Consider the following 19,368-nt stretch of genomic DNA (forward strand, 5'->3'; position numbering starts at 1 on the left):
GGACGCAAAACTGAAAAAAAATACACCTTTATTTCCAAAAACAATATTGGTGCCATACATTGGGATAGGGACAAATTTTAAACGGTGTAATAACCGGGACAAATGGGCAAATAAAATACATGGATTTTAATTATGGTGATATGTATTATTTTAAAGGTATAATGGGCGAAATCTGAGAAATAATGTTTTTTTTTTCATTTTTTCTTAATATTCCCATTGAAATGCATTTAGAAAAAATAATTCATAGAAAAATGTACCACCCAAAGAAAGCCTAATTAGTGATGGAAAAAAATAAGATATATATCAATTCATTTTGATAATTAGTGATAAAGTTATTGGCAAATTAATGGGAGGTGAAAATTGCTCGGATGCATAAGGTGAAAAATGACTGAAGGCTGAAGTGGTTAATAATCTTAATTAACCATAAATACTTATCTTTCATTATTCGCATGACAGTGTCCTCAGAAATGATCCAGTGCCATATCCTCTTGGTACCCGGTGAATGACGCAGAATCCCTCCCCTGATGACCGATGGACAGTACCACACACATTGATCCCATTCCCTTATCAGAGCTAAGGGGCCTTATCAGAGTAGCATAGCGAGCGCTACAAACATATGCCTGCTAAATGGCATTGACAAGAGCTCAACTCATCCTACCCTGAGCCCCTGCGGGTCCAATCACTTTAAAGGACATTATCCCCGCACTTTGATTGGCCCAATAGGCTGCCTGTCACTTGACATGCACAAACAACCTCAAGAATCAGAATTCCCACTCTGAAATCCTAATTGACAAAATCAAAATGAATCACTGCTTCACTGTTAAGAAACTATTGTATCAAATGTGCATGATTAAAAACAATGTTAAAAATAAGGCATGGTCGCATGACATCCATGCAAATCAAAGTGTGGGGATAATGTCCTTTATTGGTACTGGACCCGCAGGGGCTTAGGGTAGGATGAGTGGAGCTCTTTTCATTGCCAATTAGCAGGCAAAAGTTTGTAGTGCTCGCTATGCTACTCTGATAAGGCCCCTTAACTCTGATAAGGCCCCTTAAATCTGATAAGGCACCTATAAGGCCCCTTAACCTCCTCGGCGTTCTATTGAGATCGCCAGGGAGGCTGCGGGAGGGTTTTTTTTTAATTAAAAAAAAACTATTTCATGCAGCCAACTGAAAGTTGGCTGCATGAAAGCCCACTAGAGGGCGCTCCGGAGGCGTTCTTCCGATCGCCTCCGGCGCCCATAATAAACAAGGAAGGCCGCAATGAGCGGCCTTCCTTGTTTTGCTTAGATCGTCGCCATGGCGACGAGCGGAGTGACGTCATGGACGTCAGCCGACGTCCTGACGTCAGCCGCCTCCGATCCAGCCCTTAGCGCTGGCCGGAACTTTTTGTTCCGGCTGCGCAGGGCTCAGGCGGCTAGGGGGGCCCTCTTTCGCCGCTGCTCGCGGCGAATCGCCGCAGAGCGGCGGCGATCAGGCAGCACACGCGGCTGGCAAAGTGCCGGCTGCGTGTGCTGCTCTTTATTTGGTGGAAATCGGCCCAGCGGCTCGTCCATACCGCTCAGGAGGTTAACTCTGATAAGGCACAGTATGACTCACTAACCCAGTATTAAGGCTCCCTAACTGGCTTAGTGCCAGTTAGTGAATCAAGGCCCATGAGTTTTTTCAGCAGATAGATGGTTGGATAGCCAATTTTTGACAGGTTTGATCTGATGTTGATCATTTTTCTGATCGATTTTCTCATAGAAGTGCATTGGAATCGATCAGAAAAACGATCGGAAAATCAATAGGAAAAAAATCGTTTGGAAAGTAAATCTGCCCCCCAAAAAAATCCTCATTGCGTATTCCCAGCAATAGTTTATCTACCATGGTTCTGTAAACAATCATAGGCAGCACACATTAAAGCACCTCATACCTCCACCAAGGTTGGGTTGGGTTTAAATGGGCACGGTCCTCACCACTCCCCTTCTGCCTCTACCTCCATTTCTGCCACTCTCCCAGCTAGTCCACACAGAAAGGAGAATGTGCTTAAGACAGGCCACTAGGAATCCCTCAAACATTCACCTTGCCAGGCAGTGCTGAAAGTGCTTTCCTGCAAATGCTTTCCTTCAGGGACAGAAGACCCACTGGCCAAGAAGCCCTTTGATCACTCCACCACACAAGTAATCTGTTGGAATTTAATTTTTAACAAAAATGTCAGGATATTTCCCCTGGCAAAAGCTGACACAAAGCCACACTGCAACTGTTCTTGCTGTCCCCCCCCCCTCCCCCCACTCCAACTCAGGTCCTCCATCCTTGGACCTAATATTTTCTACTACTTCTAGACAGCTTTATGAATGGAATTATTTCATGATATCATCCAGTTATGTCACCTGCTAGCAATGCTGTACCCTGCTGCTTTGTCTGCCCAGCCTACAGCTAGTGCTCTGAGCTGTCATTTAGCATTGCCGTATCATTCTCAGGCCCCAATTCCAGCCTAATGTTTTCATTGTTTTATGTCTATTTATGTTTATTTTATGTATTTGACAGGCATGCATATCATCATCAAGCTGTAAAGTAGCAACAAATCTTTTTGTTCTGTACATCACATTAGTTTCCATTTTCTAAAAGTTTTTTTTTCTAGAAAATTACGCTTCGAGTATAGCATCTGCATCTTGTAGTTTGTATGTTTCAGCTCGTGCTTGTGTGACTGTCTTCTGGGTAGTCCACTTTGCTCCCAGTCCCACATCCCATAAACAGGTTCATTGATCCCTTTTAACTGGCTACAAATTCTGCTATTTTACCACATTTAAAAAAAAAAAAACAACAACATTAAAAAAAAAAACTTTCCACTTTCAATTTTATTTTCTCAAATACTAAAGACGTCTTTTTTTATTTTTTTTTACTTTTCCTTTTTTTTCCTACTGTTCTCTCGAACTTACCTAGCAAATTTTTTGATTCTAGCATGTATGGGGGCTTTGCTATTAACCACTAATTTTGGTCCCTGACTTTAAAGCAATTCACAAAATAAATTTGCCAAAGGTTTGTGGATCCATGAGGTCTGAGGAAACGTAGCTATTAAACATCTGTATTTCTACTTATTCTCCACACCTGGACCGATCAGTTAATTGGTGTCAAACTTTGAAATTTTTCCTTCCTGCCACTTTCCGTTACAACATAGTATGCAAATAAAGAAAAAAAATCATCAATTAAGCTGAAACAATAAGTGTCCTCAATATATGGATCCAAACTCGACCACTTTGGGTTTTTCAACAAAAGTTATTTCAATACATGGAGCCAAACTAAAAATACAGAGCAATTCTTAACAAAAGACGAGTCTCACTTTAAGTGTCTATTGTATATTTTATTGATGCAGATCACAGATGAGTGCATCATTCAGTACTACAGATCCTGTAAACACCATGATGTGTATTCTTTTGGTACGTGGGGCCAGATTTATCAAAGCATTACTGACAGTTTTTTCTTCTTAAACAGTTCTAATCAGCAGGGGAAAAAAAATACATATATCCAGGCACATCGCCTCTAGTTAGGACATGAAATAAATTATTAAGGAAAGGGAGGTGCTGAAGGGGGTGTGGCTAGTAAACAGCAAAAATCTATTAACCCTTCGCACTCTCGCATGCAAATGTTCAAACAAATGCATTCACAGATTCACTCATCCAGGCACAACTGTCATCCCTACAGCTAAGTTAAAAGCCAGGGTTTTAGTTCACAGAAGAATGCATTCTTATGCTTAGTCACCTATACTGCGCAGAAGAATGTATTCTTCTGTGAACTAAAACACCGGCTTTTAACTTAGCTGTAGGGATGACAGTTGTGCCTGGATGATTTAATCTGTGAATGCATTTGTTTGAACATTTGCATGCGAGAGTGCGAAGGGTTAATAGATTTTTTCTGTTTACTAGCCACACCCCCTTCAGCACCTCCCTTTCCTTAATAATTTATTTAATGTCCTAACTAGAGGCGATGTGCCTGGATATATGTATTTTTTTCTTGTTACTGACCCCTGTGGCTAGGGTCTAATTCAGTGCTCTCCCTCCTTCCCCTGTATGTCTTTGTCAGCATGCACACAGCTTATGCTGGTGTATGTGCATGGTGCACATGGACACATAACGTTAGCTCCCTTGTGCGATTGGTAAGATGCACTGTCTGTCCCAGGAAAGGACGTCAGGATGTGTGCTCCTAATCCATTGATAGGTTTGATGCAATGAATGTGTTTGCATGTCTGCACTATGCATGTTACAGGGCCAGAGTTAGGACACCTATGTTTACCTAGGTACTTCTGCGCAGTATAGGTGACTAAGCATAAGAATGCATTCTTCTGTGAACTAAAACCCTGGCTTTTAACTTAGCTGTAGGGATGACAGTTGTGCATGGATGAGTGAATCTGTGAATGCATTTGTTTGAACATTAGCATGCGAAAGTACGAAGGGTTAATAGATTTTTGCTAATAAGCAGGGGGACAGTTCTGCATGGTAATAAGATTACTAAATCCTACTTAACAGTGGCAGTTTAGCATGAATTTCTAGAACAGCACTACAGTTAAGAACAGTGCAAATCCATCCCTAAATTGCCACAGATTAAGAAGTGGTTAATAGCAGTTCTACATCTTGTGCAGCAATGTAAACTTGACATGATTTGTGAATTGCTCCTCCTTCCTGCTGCCAGGTGTCTTGTGAAGCTGTTCTGTGCTTAACCATTCCAGTGCTGGGCATTGATGCAATACAGCAGATGTATTGGTTACCTCAGCAACACAATCTCTCTCCCACACTCCACTGTCTAAGAAACCTTCCCAACTCCTCCTATTTTACCCCAGTTTAAGAAGGAAACTGCACTATCTAGTGATTTCTTAAGATGTCTGAGACCGTTCTACATGGATTTCTAAAAACCTACCAATATTTTGTCTCAGACACTCGTGATCAATGTCCCCCCGTGGACTTTTAATGTAATTTGCATTGTTTGTTTGAGGTAGCTCACGTACCTCAAACAAACAATGCAAATTACATTAAAAGTATTTTTGTATAAAACAGAGACTTGCAACAACTCACGGTAGCATTTAGCATAAACTGAGATGATTAGGCTGAGAAGAAAACCACACTCTGTGGGAAATACCTGAAATCAATTGCATTTCTATGTTGTAGAACGTGAGGTTCTACAACATAGAAATGCAATTGATTTCAGGTATTTCCCACAGAGTGTGGTTTTCTTCTCAGCCTATTTATCTCAGTTTATGCTAAATGCTACCGTGAGTTGTTGCAAGTCTCTGTTTTATACAAAAATACTTTTAATGTAATTTGCATTGTTTGTTTGAGGTACGTGAGCTACCTCAAACAAACAATGCAAATTACATTAAAAGTCCACGGGGGGACATTGATCACGAGTGTCTGAGACAAAATATTGGTAGGTGAGGTTCTACAACATAGAAATGCAATTGATTTCAGGTATTTCCCACAGAGTGTGGTTTTTTTCTCAGCCTAATCATCTCAGTTTATGCTAAATGCTACTGTGAGTTGTTGCAAGTCTCTGTTTTATACAAAAATAAATAAATTCCCAAATCAGCAGACATTCTGCACACACAGTTACATGTAGACTGGCAGCAGAGTTTAACAATCAATGTTATTTTATACTATAGTGCCAAAAAAGTCTGTGAATAAACTGTACATTTTCTTGTTCCAGCGGTTAAATCTAGTTTTTTTTAAGACTTGTATGATTTACTATTTTGAATCTTAATTCATTATAACAAAAAAAGAGCAGTTTAATAGCCTGATAAGTCATCTAACTACTTTATAATGACACTTCATATAGTACTATGGAGTAAAAACTGATTCAAATGCAAGAATTACCTTAAAAAAGCTGCATGGATATTCCAGGCAATACAACATGCATTGTATTATCACTTGCATTTGTAGTTATATCCACATCAGTCTAGTTCTTACCATCCAGTGTCCCATCAGCAGCAATTCTCTTCTAAGATGAATGTATGAGAACTAATAACTGTTTTTTATATGTATTTTAGAAAGTGAATAAAAATAAAGATACCATTTAAGATACACATATTCATGTAAGATTCTTAGTAAGATAATATTTTGGGGAAAGTCGTTTTCTAAATCAGTGAATTTAGTACTAAACATATTAATCCACATGTGGAGAACAGAGAAACTGCCCATCCTCTACAGACCTATGCATTGTCATTACATCTATTGTTATGCTAGTGAAGAATCTCCAGCTTGGATCAGCTCCATTCATTTGCCTTTAGTTTCTTTTGTGGAATGCTAATGAAGTTATCACCTGTCTGGGGGGGTTGGGTTGATATAAAGAGGTCTAGAAACTGTCCTTTAACACTACTGTAAATAAACCCTTTGTTGATAACAATGAACCCTTTTTATCCAATCAAAATCCACCTCATACTAGTGAATGGAGGAGATGTGAGTATAAGATGGGCCAAACATCAGTCACTCGGGTAGGAAGATCACAAAGAGACAACAGGAATAAGGAGTCCAATACTACGTCCTGCAAGGTAACTATGTCCTTTCTGATTTCCTCAGCTGCAATCTGGTTCTAATTGCATTTTGTTCTCTTTTTGTTGTGGTGTTTTTCTTTCTTTAATGTGTGTTTTTAAATGAAATATAAGTTATATTTATGAGTTTGATATTAGGTACTTTAGGGTAGGGAGGAGGCGCTCTATAAGAATGTTGAAAAATGTAAAACAATTTAATAAAAAGAGATAAACGTACCTCAAATGAGAGACACCAATCAGTGAAATAGAAGTTTATTCATGCACATGGCACGCTAGATGATCCATTTCAAAGGTTTTGTCCTGATTACTAATGTCAATAGTAGACTTGTCTGCAGACAAGTCTGCAAGGCTGGGACAGATGCTTCTACTCTCTACTGACTTGTCTCCATACACTTTTTGTTGACTTTAGAAATAAGGAAGACATCATTGAAACAGTGAAGATAGTGTGGGCTTGATTCACTAAGACAAATAGCATGCCTTATCCGAGTTAACACACCTTACCAGAGATAACAGTCCTTATCAAAGGTAACATGCCTTATCAGAATAGCATAGAGAGTGCTATGAACCCGCAGGGGCTTAGGGCAGGATGACTGGAGCTCTCGTCATTGCCAATTAGCAGGCTATGCTACCCTGATAAGGTGTGTTAACTTTGATAAGGAGCGTTATCTCTGATAAGGCGCGTTAAGTAGCATAAGGCATCCTATTTGTCTTAGTGAATCAAGCCCAATCTCTGTCAAGTATATAAATGTATCTCTTTATTTAATGATTAGCATCAGTCTTGTCAAATAAGTAGATAAATACCTTTTTTGTACTGTTTTTAAACCTTTTATTATCCTTTTCTGTTGCCTTCTCCTTACCCTAAGAAATATCACCCCAGTGGGGAATTTATCTTTAGGTGGTCATTTATGACTTACCTGAAAGTGCTTGTTTGTTTGAGGGCTCTAGCCTGATTTTGTGAGTATCCCACTTTTTATGATACCTTTGTTTCATATTGACTTGTGCACTACACTACATAGCAGGTCCAGACCTCTCTCTCTATATCTTTTTCTTTCACTTGCTTCTGGAGGATTCTAGGACACCAGACACCCACAATCGATATTAGATAGAACAGGTCCATAGATGTGTGACGTGTTGTGCACGCACTTGCTGTTTCAATAGACCTCATTTATGAAAAACTGTAACATTTTATATGCATGTACGCACATACAAACTTAGTTTGGTTGGAAAAAAAAGACATCTGTCCATCAAGAAAAAAAATCACTGAACTTGCACATATCTCTTGCACAGCGCTGCATAATATGTTGGCACTTTATAAATACAATAAATAAATAAATAATAAATAAATATCCCAGTTGCGCAAAAGGTGGATCAGCGCAACACCAGGCCGCCTCCGAATGGCCTCTAATCAGAGATGCGCTGAGCCCCCCCCAGGAACTACAAACGCACCTTAAACGCACCACCTCCTCCAGTGGTAGACAGGTCATGTGTATGCTCGGTGTGTATTCGACCCCACAAGTGGGGCTTGCACTCTTTTGCAGGTAGGCACTAGTCTGTTTTTAAGTAGCGCTGCTCATTCCCTTGCTATGTACAAATATCCCAGTTGATCCAGGAGAAGGCAAATACCTGTACAAGCTTGGACCAATTAACCTTACAATGGAAAAATTCCTTCCTGACAACATGTAATGTCTACACTTGATCAGGATTCCCTTATAGTATGTATTCTCAGGAGAATATAAGGATGTAGAGAATAAGAGGTAATATCGTGTCTTGCCACTGGTGCTGCTCCAGGAGTAGGCTATGTGAAAACAAAAAATGCAGATCTATCTGCCTTGACAGCTTACTCATTAGTGCATATTATTAGACAGATCTGAACCTCAGCATCCTTTAGGTCCCCTCCATTCTCCCGCTGTATACATAAGCATTTATTATTGTTTTTTTTATTATTATTTATTTAGTGCCAAAATATTTTATAGCACTGTATATGTGCACTGTACATGTGCTCAAAGAATACACTTACAATCTAATGAACCTAAAGGGGCCCATAAACTCAGCCGATTTTCTGGCTGACCGATCGATCGAAATCGATCGATCGGTTGATCGATTGCAAATCGGTTGGCCAATCGACCAATCCACGCCCGATTTCGATCGATTTTGATGGATTTCCATTGAACTGGCAGGGTGGAAAATCTAGGTCGATCTGATGAAATTGCTTATCATTTTTCATTGGCCCTAATGGAAATCTGATGGCAAAAAAATGCCATCAGATCGGATTTCAATAGATTTCAAACTGAAATCTATTGGAATTCTATCCTAGTAAAAAATGTTCTAAAAACACATCAGATAGATAAGAAATCCATCTGATGATCTATCTGCTGCTAATCTGACGAGTGTATGGGCACCTTAAGCCACATATACACAAAGCTTTGTTTCCTGTATATTGATTTGTGATGTATCCACTGATGTGAAATATGCTGGAACTTTCCAAATATACCATGAGTATAATGAAAACGTTAGTCATCTTTCTATTTAGTTTCCTTATCTTTACAATGTCAGAATTGATTTTTTTTCTCTGGAAAGGAATTGTCAGTGTGTCTTTTATGTCTGTTGTGTTGTTGATTTTAGACTAAATTGTACCTTTCGGCTAGGTTTACAGAAGCCATTTGAATAACACACACGTAATCATGTATTATAATGAGTGTGAACTGCAATGGAGACTGGCCATAGACTATAACACAAAGCCTGCATGCAGCAAGTTAGAATAATGCAATCAGTCACAATGCAGTACTGTGACCAGCCCCATGGAACTGTATGGGTAGGGATGGTGGGCAATGCCCATTTCTGATTCTGCGGAAATGCTGCTTTCCACCAATGCCAATTTCTGATTTCCTTTTTTCCACATTTCAAAAGTTCGGTCTTTTTATTTATTTTTTTCCGATTTTCCATTTTTCAATTTCCTTTTTTTTCTGATTTTTCATTTTCCATTTTTCCGATTTTTGAGGAGTATTGTGTTTGTAATTTTTTTGCATCAGAGAATGCAAAAAAATTCAAAAATCTAAAATTACTGCGGTAATCCAATTTTTGCGGACAAATTCTGCATTGTCTGATTGGTCCGATGCTTCTGAGTTCTGTGATTGGACTAAAATGACTTAGTTGCGGTAAATCGGAATTCCGTTTTCCAATTTCTGATCAAAAATTATGATTACCAATCGGAAATGTGGAGATTTCAGTCCCGCAGAATCCGAGTGAACATCCGTGTGTATGGGTAGGGAACTGACATGCTGAATTATTATGCAACACAACTAAGCACTGTGGACAGGGCCTCAATGCACACATCTAGATAATGTTTTGTTTTTACTGTGTAAAAGTCATCCTATTATGAGATCATATTGTATCTGTTCTTGTGTTCAGGCTGTGAAGACTTTTCTTTATAACTTAAAGGACAACTGAAGTGAGAGGGATATGGAGGCTGCCATATTTATTTCCATCTAAGCAATGCCAGTTGCCAGGCCCTCCTGCTGATCCTCTGCTATTAATACTATTAGCCCTAGCCCCTGAACAAGCATGCAGTTGATCAGGTGTTTCTGACGTTATTGTCAGATCTGACAAGACTAGCTGCATGCTTGTTTCTGGTGTTATTCAGATACTACTGCAGAGAAATAGACCAGCAGGGCTGCCAGGCAACTGGTATTGATTAAAAGGAAAAAAATATGGCAGCCTCCGTATACCTCTTACTTCAGTTCCCCTTGAATGTGAATCTGAAGTGTAAAATAAAGCAAAAAACAGATATTTATCTAAGGAGAGGGAAGGCTCTGGGTTCTATAGAGCCTTCCTCTTCTCTTCCCAGTGTCCTTGGTCTCCTGCACGCTCCTCCGTTTGTAATATATATACAGTATATATATATATATATATATATATATATATATATATATATATATATATATATATACATAGATAGATATATATATGTTACAGGTAAAGTACAAAATCAGACATTCTATAGAATGCCTGAAGTGATTAGGCAATGTACGAAATGTCTGTTTCATTACGTACTTTGCCTAGGCATGCTATAGAATGCCTGAAATCGTTCAGACAAAGTGTAGAATACCCGGTTCTGTATAGAATGCCTGCTTTTTTCTGCACTTTGACTGTAACAGCTGCATATCTATGCTGTCAGTGAGGCTAGTGATGATGGGTGCATGCATGCTAATATTTACTGTTTGTGGAAAGTGCTGCTGTGAAGGAGCCTTCAGGTGCTGCCAGGGGGAGCCCATGAGCAGGAAAGAGGAGAGAAAAGTTGGACGTGTGCAGGGGAAATTGGCAGTTGGTTTTTGGCAGTTGAGGCATGGAACACACTTGTCTTTCAGTTTTCTGTGCACGTTTTTTCTGCATACTTTTTCTGCACACCAAGTGTGTTTCTATGCAGGAAAACGCACACGTTTTTTCATAGCAGCTGATGTAATTGATAGAGAAAACTGACAAAATGTGCGGAGTCATCATGCAGAATGTCAGTTTTTTTTCTGCGCGCGAACAACATATTAAGTGTGAACTAGCCCATTGGATAACATGAGTTCTCAGTTTTTCTGTGCAGAAAACGCGCACTTAAACAGTCAAGTGTGTTTCCTGCCTCAAGGCTAGTGAGGGGGAGGGACCTGAAAAGCCATGATGCAGCAAAAAATAAGTTTAGAGTCATGATACAATGCTCTACTGCAGCAAGAAATAAGCATGATTTTTGTGAGAAAATAGAGCCAGAGACTAAAGAAGAGACCAGCCATTGGTGAGGCTGACAAAGCAAAGCAGAGGCACAGACTAGAGAGCACTACTGAAAAACTAAAGTAAGGAAGAGAAAGAGAGCTGCAGACATAACAGGAGAGGAGAGAGACAAAGTACGTAACAAAAACAGACGTTTCGTACTTTGCCTAAAATGTGTAAAAATAACATATAATTATTTCATTGCAGGTGCGATAAAAAGCTGAATTCCTGCTCAATTCTGAAAATATCTGACAACAAAGTGGATCTCCAGCAGCCCATGATGAGTCACAGAGGAGACAAGACGCATCACTGCTCAGAGTGTGAGAAAAGCTTTACTCATCCATCACATCTTATTAGACACCAGAGAAGTCACACTGGGGAGAAGCCATTTTCTTGTCCTGAATGTGAGAAATGTTTTAATTTGAAATCAAACTTGAAAAAACATCAGAGGATTCATACTGGAGAGAAACCTTTTTCCTGTTCTGAATGTCAGAAATGCTTTACTGTGAAATCAAGCCTCACAGCACACCTGAGGATTCATACAGGAGAGAGGAATTATTTGTGTTCAGAATGTGACAAATCTTTCACTCAAATGTCAGACCTTATACGACACCAGAAGATTCATACAGGAGAGAAGCAATTTTCCTGCTCTGAATGCCAGAAATGTTTTACTAGAAAATTAAGCCTCATAGCTCACCAGAGGATTCACACTGGAGAGAACCCGTTTTCTTGCTCTGAATGTGAAAAGTCCTTCAGAACTCAAGAAAACTTCAACATTCATCTCCGGATTCACACAGGAGAGAAACCATATAAATGTACAGAATGTGACAAATGCTTCACACAGGAGGCAGTTCTTACTCAGCATCAGAGAATTCACACAGGAGAAAAACCATTTAAATGTACAGAATGTGACAAATGCTTCACATGGGAGGGAACTCTTACTGAGCATCAGAGAACTCACACAGGAGAAAAGCCATTTAGTTGCTCAAAATGTGGCAAAAGTTTCTCACACCAGTCATCTCTGAGAAAACATCAGAAGATACATGAGCGAGTGGTTGTGAGCATGTGAACTAATTTCATTGAACATTTTTGATGTAATATCACGGGAATATTACTTTTAATTATAAAAGTTTCTTTTTTAAATATGCATTTCAGAAGCTTATATAGCTTCAGAGACCATGCACAGTATACACAGAAAGTAAATGTTTATGGTGATTTATTACATAAAACTGCAGATGAGGTGAACTTTGATCAGCTAGTACACTAAAACCTAACTGATTTCTAAATATACGTTTACATTTTTTGCACAATAGACAGTGATTCTATAAGGATATCCATCTAATCAGTGTTTAATTTACTGTTAAATGACCTTTATCATAAAAAAATGAAATCCATGTGTATGCATATTTATAAAATGTGCATTTTTCAAAGTGTAAAACACCCTTAGAAATCTTTTTTCCTGCCACTGTTACTTGCAGTAGTTTGTAAAAATCTAACAGATCTGATAGAGGATCCATCTCCTCATAGGGGAATCTTATGTTTTCAAAAGCACTGACTGGATGGCAGGTGCTCAGGTAGGGAGGCTGGTCAGCATCTTTGCGTATCTCCTTTCCAGTGAATGCTTTTGTAAAGAATAAAGGAGATAGTGAGAATCCACATGAGGAGATGAAATAGTTCAAAACTTGTCAGGTCTGTCAGATTTATATTACCTACTGTTAGCGACAGCTATTGTACTTCTAATAAGTATGTGTACTTACTTTTTTTGCGATAGTGGTCCTTTAACCTCCCTGGCATTCAGCTTCTGGTGAATTTCTATGCATAAAGTGATCCAATGTTTTTTCATAACCTTTTCTGTCCCCTTCTGTCTCCCATGTATCCTCCTCTGCCCCACTGTTTATCCTCTGCTACCTACATTTGTCCTTCCACTCCCCCCCAAGGTGTACTATGCAGAGCAGCAGCATGGCTCACCTAATCAACAGCTCCAGCTGCAATCTGCTGCAGCCGGCACTAGAGGTGCAGTGAAGGAAAGGAGAGGTCTGTGATTGCCAATGGAGCCGTTGATTGGGTGAGCCATGCTGCTGCTTCTCATAGTACACAGGAGGACACATGGGGGAAAGGTGGAGGGTAAATGGGGGTGGGCAGAGGAGAGCAAATGAGGGTAGAGGAGGGCTCCTGGGCGGCATGCCTGGCACTATGTCGGCTATACCACTTTCAGCCCATTTTTCTTGCCCTGCACAGAGTCAGGCATCTCATTCAGGAGGTTAAGTTTATGATCTGTAAATGTATCTTACAATCGGTTACTTTGCATTCATTGAATGTGATTATCTATGATTTCTATATGTGCACAGAGGTGTGTCATTTAAGAAAATTATGTCATTTTAAAGTTGATTTATTTTCGTCTTTGTGACTAATGGTGGGGGGAGTTACAATAGTCTGCATGCATGTGATTTTATCTGCTCATTGATTGATGTGTTAATGTGTTTTAAGTTTAATTCAATAAAACCTGAAATTTCTTTAGTATTTTGCTTTGCTGGAAATATTGTTTGCATTGTAATTCTATGAAGTGGGCCTTTAGACTGATTGCCAAAGCATTGTCTATTAAAAAATACACCAAAACAGGGCTCACCAAACTGGTTTATCCCATATATTCAATCAACAGAGCGTACAAAAGTGTTTTGGGACAGAAGACTGAGCATCTGAGGAAGGGAGAGCGGCCCAAACCCTTGTGCCAGTCTTCCTGTACATTCTTGTGATTGAATAATTGTGATAGCTCCAGTTTTCTGTTTTTTCACTGGTATACCTGGGTGTGGTGGTACAGGGGCGCTGCTTGGCCCAGGAGAATCAAGCAGGTGCTCAAACAAAGCAGGTGAAGAAGGTCATTTTGGTGCCCGCACTGCACCTTACCTGGGCACCACCATAGACATAATGTTATTATGCAAGGGTGATACAGAAATCTGGCAATCACCGCATCCCAAATTACTTCTCCTTCCGAGTTGCTACGATTCAGAGGAATAGTAATTACCACAGCCTGGAATTTGTGCAGCAGCAGGGTGGTGATGAAGCGCTATGTGTGCCACAGCAGAGGCCTCCCATGCTGCCAAAGATGCCCTGTTTGGTATCTGGGTGGTGAGGTACAGGAGCACTGCTTGGCTTAGGCAAACCAAGCAGACGCTTTGGGCCACACCCACAGCAGGGGCCTCCCGTGCTGCCGGGGCTTCCCTGTCTGTTACTTGTATGGCTGCTGCTGCCTCCCCATCATTCATACACAGACCTCAGATCAGTGGTAATGTAAACAGAGGAAAGAGTGTCGCAGTGACCACTGCAGTTGGGGAAGTGAGGTCATTGCTCATCTCCTGCATTTGAAATGTGCCACGTGGTTACTTTGTGCTGCTCTCATCTCTTTGTATTGTGGCTGATCTGCAGATCTGTGAGTGTTGGTGATAGGGAGATTCCAAGAAGCTAGATACACCCACTTACCCACTGACACCAATGCCCTATATGGGAGGATTGGTGGAAGGACACCTTGGGCTACCTATACTGGGAGTCAGGGCCGGCCCGCCCATGAGGCGGGGTGAAACTTTTGCCTCAGGTGGCACTTCTGGGGAGGCGGCCGAGCTGGAGGGGATAGCAGGCAGGAAGGGGGTATTGGGCCTAGCGTAGCAGGAAGTGACGTCAGTGGAGCGCACGCGGAACGAGGAAGAGGTGAGTTATCCCCGCCCGTTGCCTCTTACAATAGCTAGCTGCAGCAACGTAACTTTTTAAAGCTGGAGGGGAGAGGAGGATGGGGGACCCAGGCGAGGGAGGGGGTGTCCGATCCCCCTCCCCGCCGCTAGGCCCAATACCCCCTTCCTGCCCGCTATCCCCTCCAGCTCGGGTGGCCCCCCACACCCACGGCTTGGGGGGGGGGGGGCAGCGATTTCTTTAAAGCTTTCCTCAGGCGGCAAAAAGTCTAGGGCCGGGCCTGCTGGGAGTGGCTATATAAACTGGGGAGACACCTTGTCTAAGTATACTGGAGGTTACTGTCTTTGTTGGGGGTGCAATTTTGACTACCTACCTATACTGAAGGGATATTTATTGGGGAGGGGGCACCTTTGGCTGCCTATTATTAAAGGAGAAGGGCCTATGACTAGCAGGGGGAGGAGGGCCATATATTGTTTTCTACTTGGGGCAACAAAAACCTTATAATGTACTGTATTTATTGCCAAAATCTTCTGTAGCACTGTAAATGCGCACTGTACATGCACTCAAAGAATGCGCTTGTGAGCTTACAATCTAGTGTACCTAAGCCACATATACACCAAGTGTTGTTTCCTGTATATAGATTTGTGATGTATCCACTGATGTGAAACATGTTGGAACTTTCCAAATATACCATGAGTATAATGAAAACGTAAGTCATCTTTCTATTTAGTTTCCTTATCTTTACAATGTTAGAATAGATTTTTTCTCTGGAAAGGAATTGTCAGTGTGTCTTTTATGTCTGTTGTGTTGTTGATTTTAGGCTAAATTGTTCTTTTAGGCTAGGTTTACAGAAGCCATTTGTATAACACACACGTAATAATGCATTATAATGAGTGTGAACTGCAATGGAGGCTGGCCATAGACTATAACACAAAGCCTGCATGCAGCAAGTTAGAATAATGCAATCAGTCACAATGCAGTACTGTGACCAGCCCCATGGAACTGTATGGGTAGGGATGGTGGGCAATGCCCATTTCTGATTCTGAGGAAATGCTACTTTCCACCAATGCCAATTTCTGATTTCCTTTTTTCCCAAATTTCAAATGTTCCATCTTTTGATTTCTGTTTTTCCAATTTCTGACTTTCCATGTTTAAGTTTTTTTTCCAATTTATCATTTTCCATTTTTCCGATTTCTGAGGAATATTGTGTTTGTAATTTTTTTTTTTTGCATCAGAGAATGCAAAAAAAAAAAATCTAAAATTACCGCGGGAATCCAATTTTTGCGGACAAATTCTGCATTGTCTGATTGGTCCGATGCTTCTGAGTTCTGTGATTGGGCTAAAATGACTGAGTTGCGGAAAATCAGAATTTCGTTTTCCAATTTATGATCAAAAATGCAGAATATCGATCTGAAATGTGGAGATTTCAATTCCGTGGAATCCGAGTGAACATCCGTGTGTATGGGCAGGGAACTGACATGCTGAATTATTATGCAACACAACTAAGCACTGTGGACAGGGCCTCAATGCACACATCTAAATCATGTTTTGTTTTTACTGTGTAAAAATAATCTGATTATGAGATCATATTGAATCTGTTTTTGTGTTCAGGCTGGGAAGACTTTTCTTTTTCACTTAATGTGAATCTGAAGTGTAAAATAAAACAAAAAACAGATACTTACCTAAGGAGAGGGAAGGCTCAGGGTCCTATAGAGCCTTCCTCTTCTCTTCCCGGTGTCCTCAGTATCCTGAAGGCTCCTACATTTGTTTAATATATATATAGAATGCCTGAGGTCATTCAGGCAAAGTGTAGAATACCCGGTTCTCTATAGAATGCCTGCATTTTTCCACACTTTTACTGTAACAGCTGCATATCTATGCTGCCAGTGAGGCTAGTGATGATGGGTGCATGCATGCTGATATTTACTGTTTGTGGAAAGTGCTGCTGTGAAGAAGCCTTCAGGTGCTGCCAGGGGAGCCCATGAGCAGGAAAGAGGAGAGAAAAGTTGGACATGTGCAGGGGAAAAATGGCAGTTGGGCTTTGGCAGGTGAGGCAGGGAACACACTTGTCTTTCAGTTTTCTGCATGCATTGTTCTGCATACTTTTTCTGCACACCAGAGCTGGGACAAGGTCCTTCAGCACCCAAGGCTGAGACACCAAAGTGCGCCCCTCCATCCCTCCGCCCCAGCCGTCACACACTGATTGCTACTAGCCTAAGAGGCGCCCTAGGGCCCCCAACCTCCCCAATACCTTAATCTCTAGTTATCTGACTTGCAGTCACTGCCATGTATCCCCTTTTCCTATTTCTTTCTGCTTCAAACACAATTGGGAATGACAACTGAATAAATTGTGCGCCCCCTCCTACACTGCGCCCTGAGGCTGGAGCCTCTCCAGCCTCTGCCTCGGCCCGGCCCTGCTGCACACCAAGTGTGTCTATGCAGGAAAACGTGCACGTTTTTTTCACAGCAGCTGATGTAATTGATAGAGAAAAGTGGCAAAATGTGCGGAGTCATCATGCAGAATGTCAGTTTTTTTTTCTGCACACGAACAACATATTAAGTGTGAATTAACCCCTTGGATAACATGAGTTCTCAGTTTTTCTTTCCTCAGTCTTTAGAGGGGTTTAGCACTGCGGTCCTCAAGTGGTTAAAGGATACCTGAGGCGACACGTGACATGATGAGATAAACATGTGTATGTACAGTGCAAAACATATTCATAACAAGGCTGTTTTCATTCCTTTCGTTTTTCTGCCTGAGGAGCTCAGTTGCATTCCAGAATAATTCTGCATGCCAACTCACTGCCCATGTCTCTCTTCTTGCCGCTAATCTAAAGTCTGATAGCAAGAAAAGAGAAACGGCAGGAGGGGGCACGGGAGACCGGAGGCATCGAGTACCAGGAGATGCAAGATGCGGAGGTGACGGACATGGGGGATGCGGTAGTGCTTGGGGGGCGCAGACTCAGTGTTTGCCATGGGAGCTATACAGCCTTGATATGCCTCTGGCTGAAAGTGCTTTCCTGCAACTGCTTTCCTTCAGGGACAGAAGACCCACTGCCCAAGAAGCCCTTTGATCACTCCACCACACTGTTGGAATTTAATTTTTTTTAACAAAAATTTCTGGATATTTATACTAATTGACATACACATATATTTTTAACAATTACAATAATAGTTCCCCTGGTGATAGATGGCACCGAGCCACACTGCAACTGTTCTTGCTGCCCCCCCCCCACACGAACACACACACACACACACACACACACACACACACACACACACACACACACACACACACACTGCAACTCAGGTCCTCCATCTTTGGGCCTAATATTTCCACTCCTTCTAGACAGCTTTATGAATGGAATTATTTCATGATATCATCCAGTGATGACGCCTGCTAGCAATGCGGTACCCTGCTGCTTTGTCTGCCCAGACTACAGCTAGTGCTCTGAGCTGTCATTTAGCATCGCCGTCTCATTCTCAGGTCCCAATTCCAGCCTAATGTTTTAACTGTTTTATGTCTGCTTTTTGACAGGCAGGCATATCATCATTGAGCTGTAAAGTAGCAACAAATCTTTTTGTTCTGTACATCACATTAGTTTCCATTTTCTAAAAGTTTTTTTTTTCTAGAAAAATCATGCTTCAAGTATACCATCTGCATCTTGTAGTTTGTATGTTTCAGCTCGTGTTTGTGTGACTGTCTTCAGGGTAGTCCACTTTGCTCCCAGTCCCACATCCCATAAACAGGTTCATTGATCCCTTTTAACTGGCTACAAATTCTGCTATTTTACCACATTTTAAAAAAACAACATTTTTTTTCTAGTTCCACTTTCAATTTTATTTTCTCAAAAACTACAAGGTCTTTTTGATCTTTACTGTTCCTTTTTTCCTCCTGCTCTCTCTAACTTACCTAGCAAATTTGGTGATTCTAGCATATATGGGGGCTTTGCTATTAACCTCTAATTTTGGTCCCTGATTTTAAAGCAATTCACAAAAAATGTTGCCAAAAGTGTGTGGATCCATGAGGTCTGAGGAAACTTAGCTATTAAACATCTGTATTTCTACTTATTTTCCACACCTGGACCGATCAGTTGATTGGTGTTAAACTTTGAAATATCTCCTGCCTGCCACTTTCCGTTACAACATAGTATGCAAATAAAGAAAATAATCATCAATTAATCTGAAACAATATGTGTCCTCAATATATGGATCCAAACTCGATCACTTTGGGTTATTTCAATACATGGAGCCAAACTAAAAATACAGAGCAATTCTTAGCAAAAGACGAGTCTCCTTTTAAAGCGGTATGGTCACCATAAAAATCAAATTTCAACAGCAACTGGTCTGAGTGTATTAAGTGATAAAGATGCTAATCCTGCATTCAAAACTTTTTTCTGCTGTTGTGGTTTGGAGTTATTACA

At 40.8% G+C, this 19,368-nt stretch overlaps 1 protein-coding gene across 1 annotated transcript in view; it reads left to right on the forward strand.

Moving 5' to 3' along the window:
* LOC137562115 (zinc finger protein 850-like) overlaps positions 1-19,368 on the forward strand; it is a 161,977-nt gene that overhangs the window by 808 nt on the left and 141,801 nt on the right. Inside the window, exons 2-3 of the mRNA XM_068273449.1 lie at positions 11,228-11,291; positions 11,474-12,313. Of these exons, the coding sequence (XP_068129550.1) occupies positions 11,228-11,291; positions 11,474-12,313 (904 nt within the window). The remainder of the gene's footprint in view (positions 1-11,227; positions 11,292-11,473; positions 12,314-19,368) is intronic.

The sequence above is a fragment of the Hyperolius riggenbachi genome, chromosome 3, assembly GCF_040937935.1.
Source record: "Hyperolius riggenbachi isolate aHypRig1 chromosome 3, aHypRig1.pri, whole genome shotgun sequence".
Taxonomy (NCBI): domain Eukaryota; kingdom Metazoa; phylum Chordata; class Amphibia; order Anura; family Hyperoliidae; genus Hyperolius; species Hyperolius riggenbachi.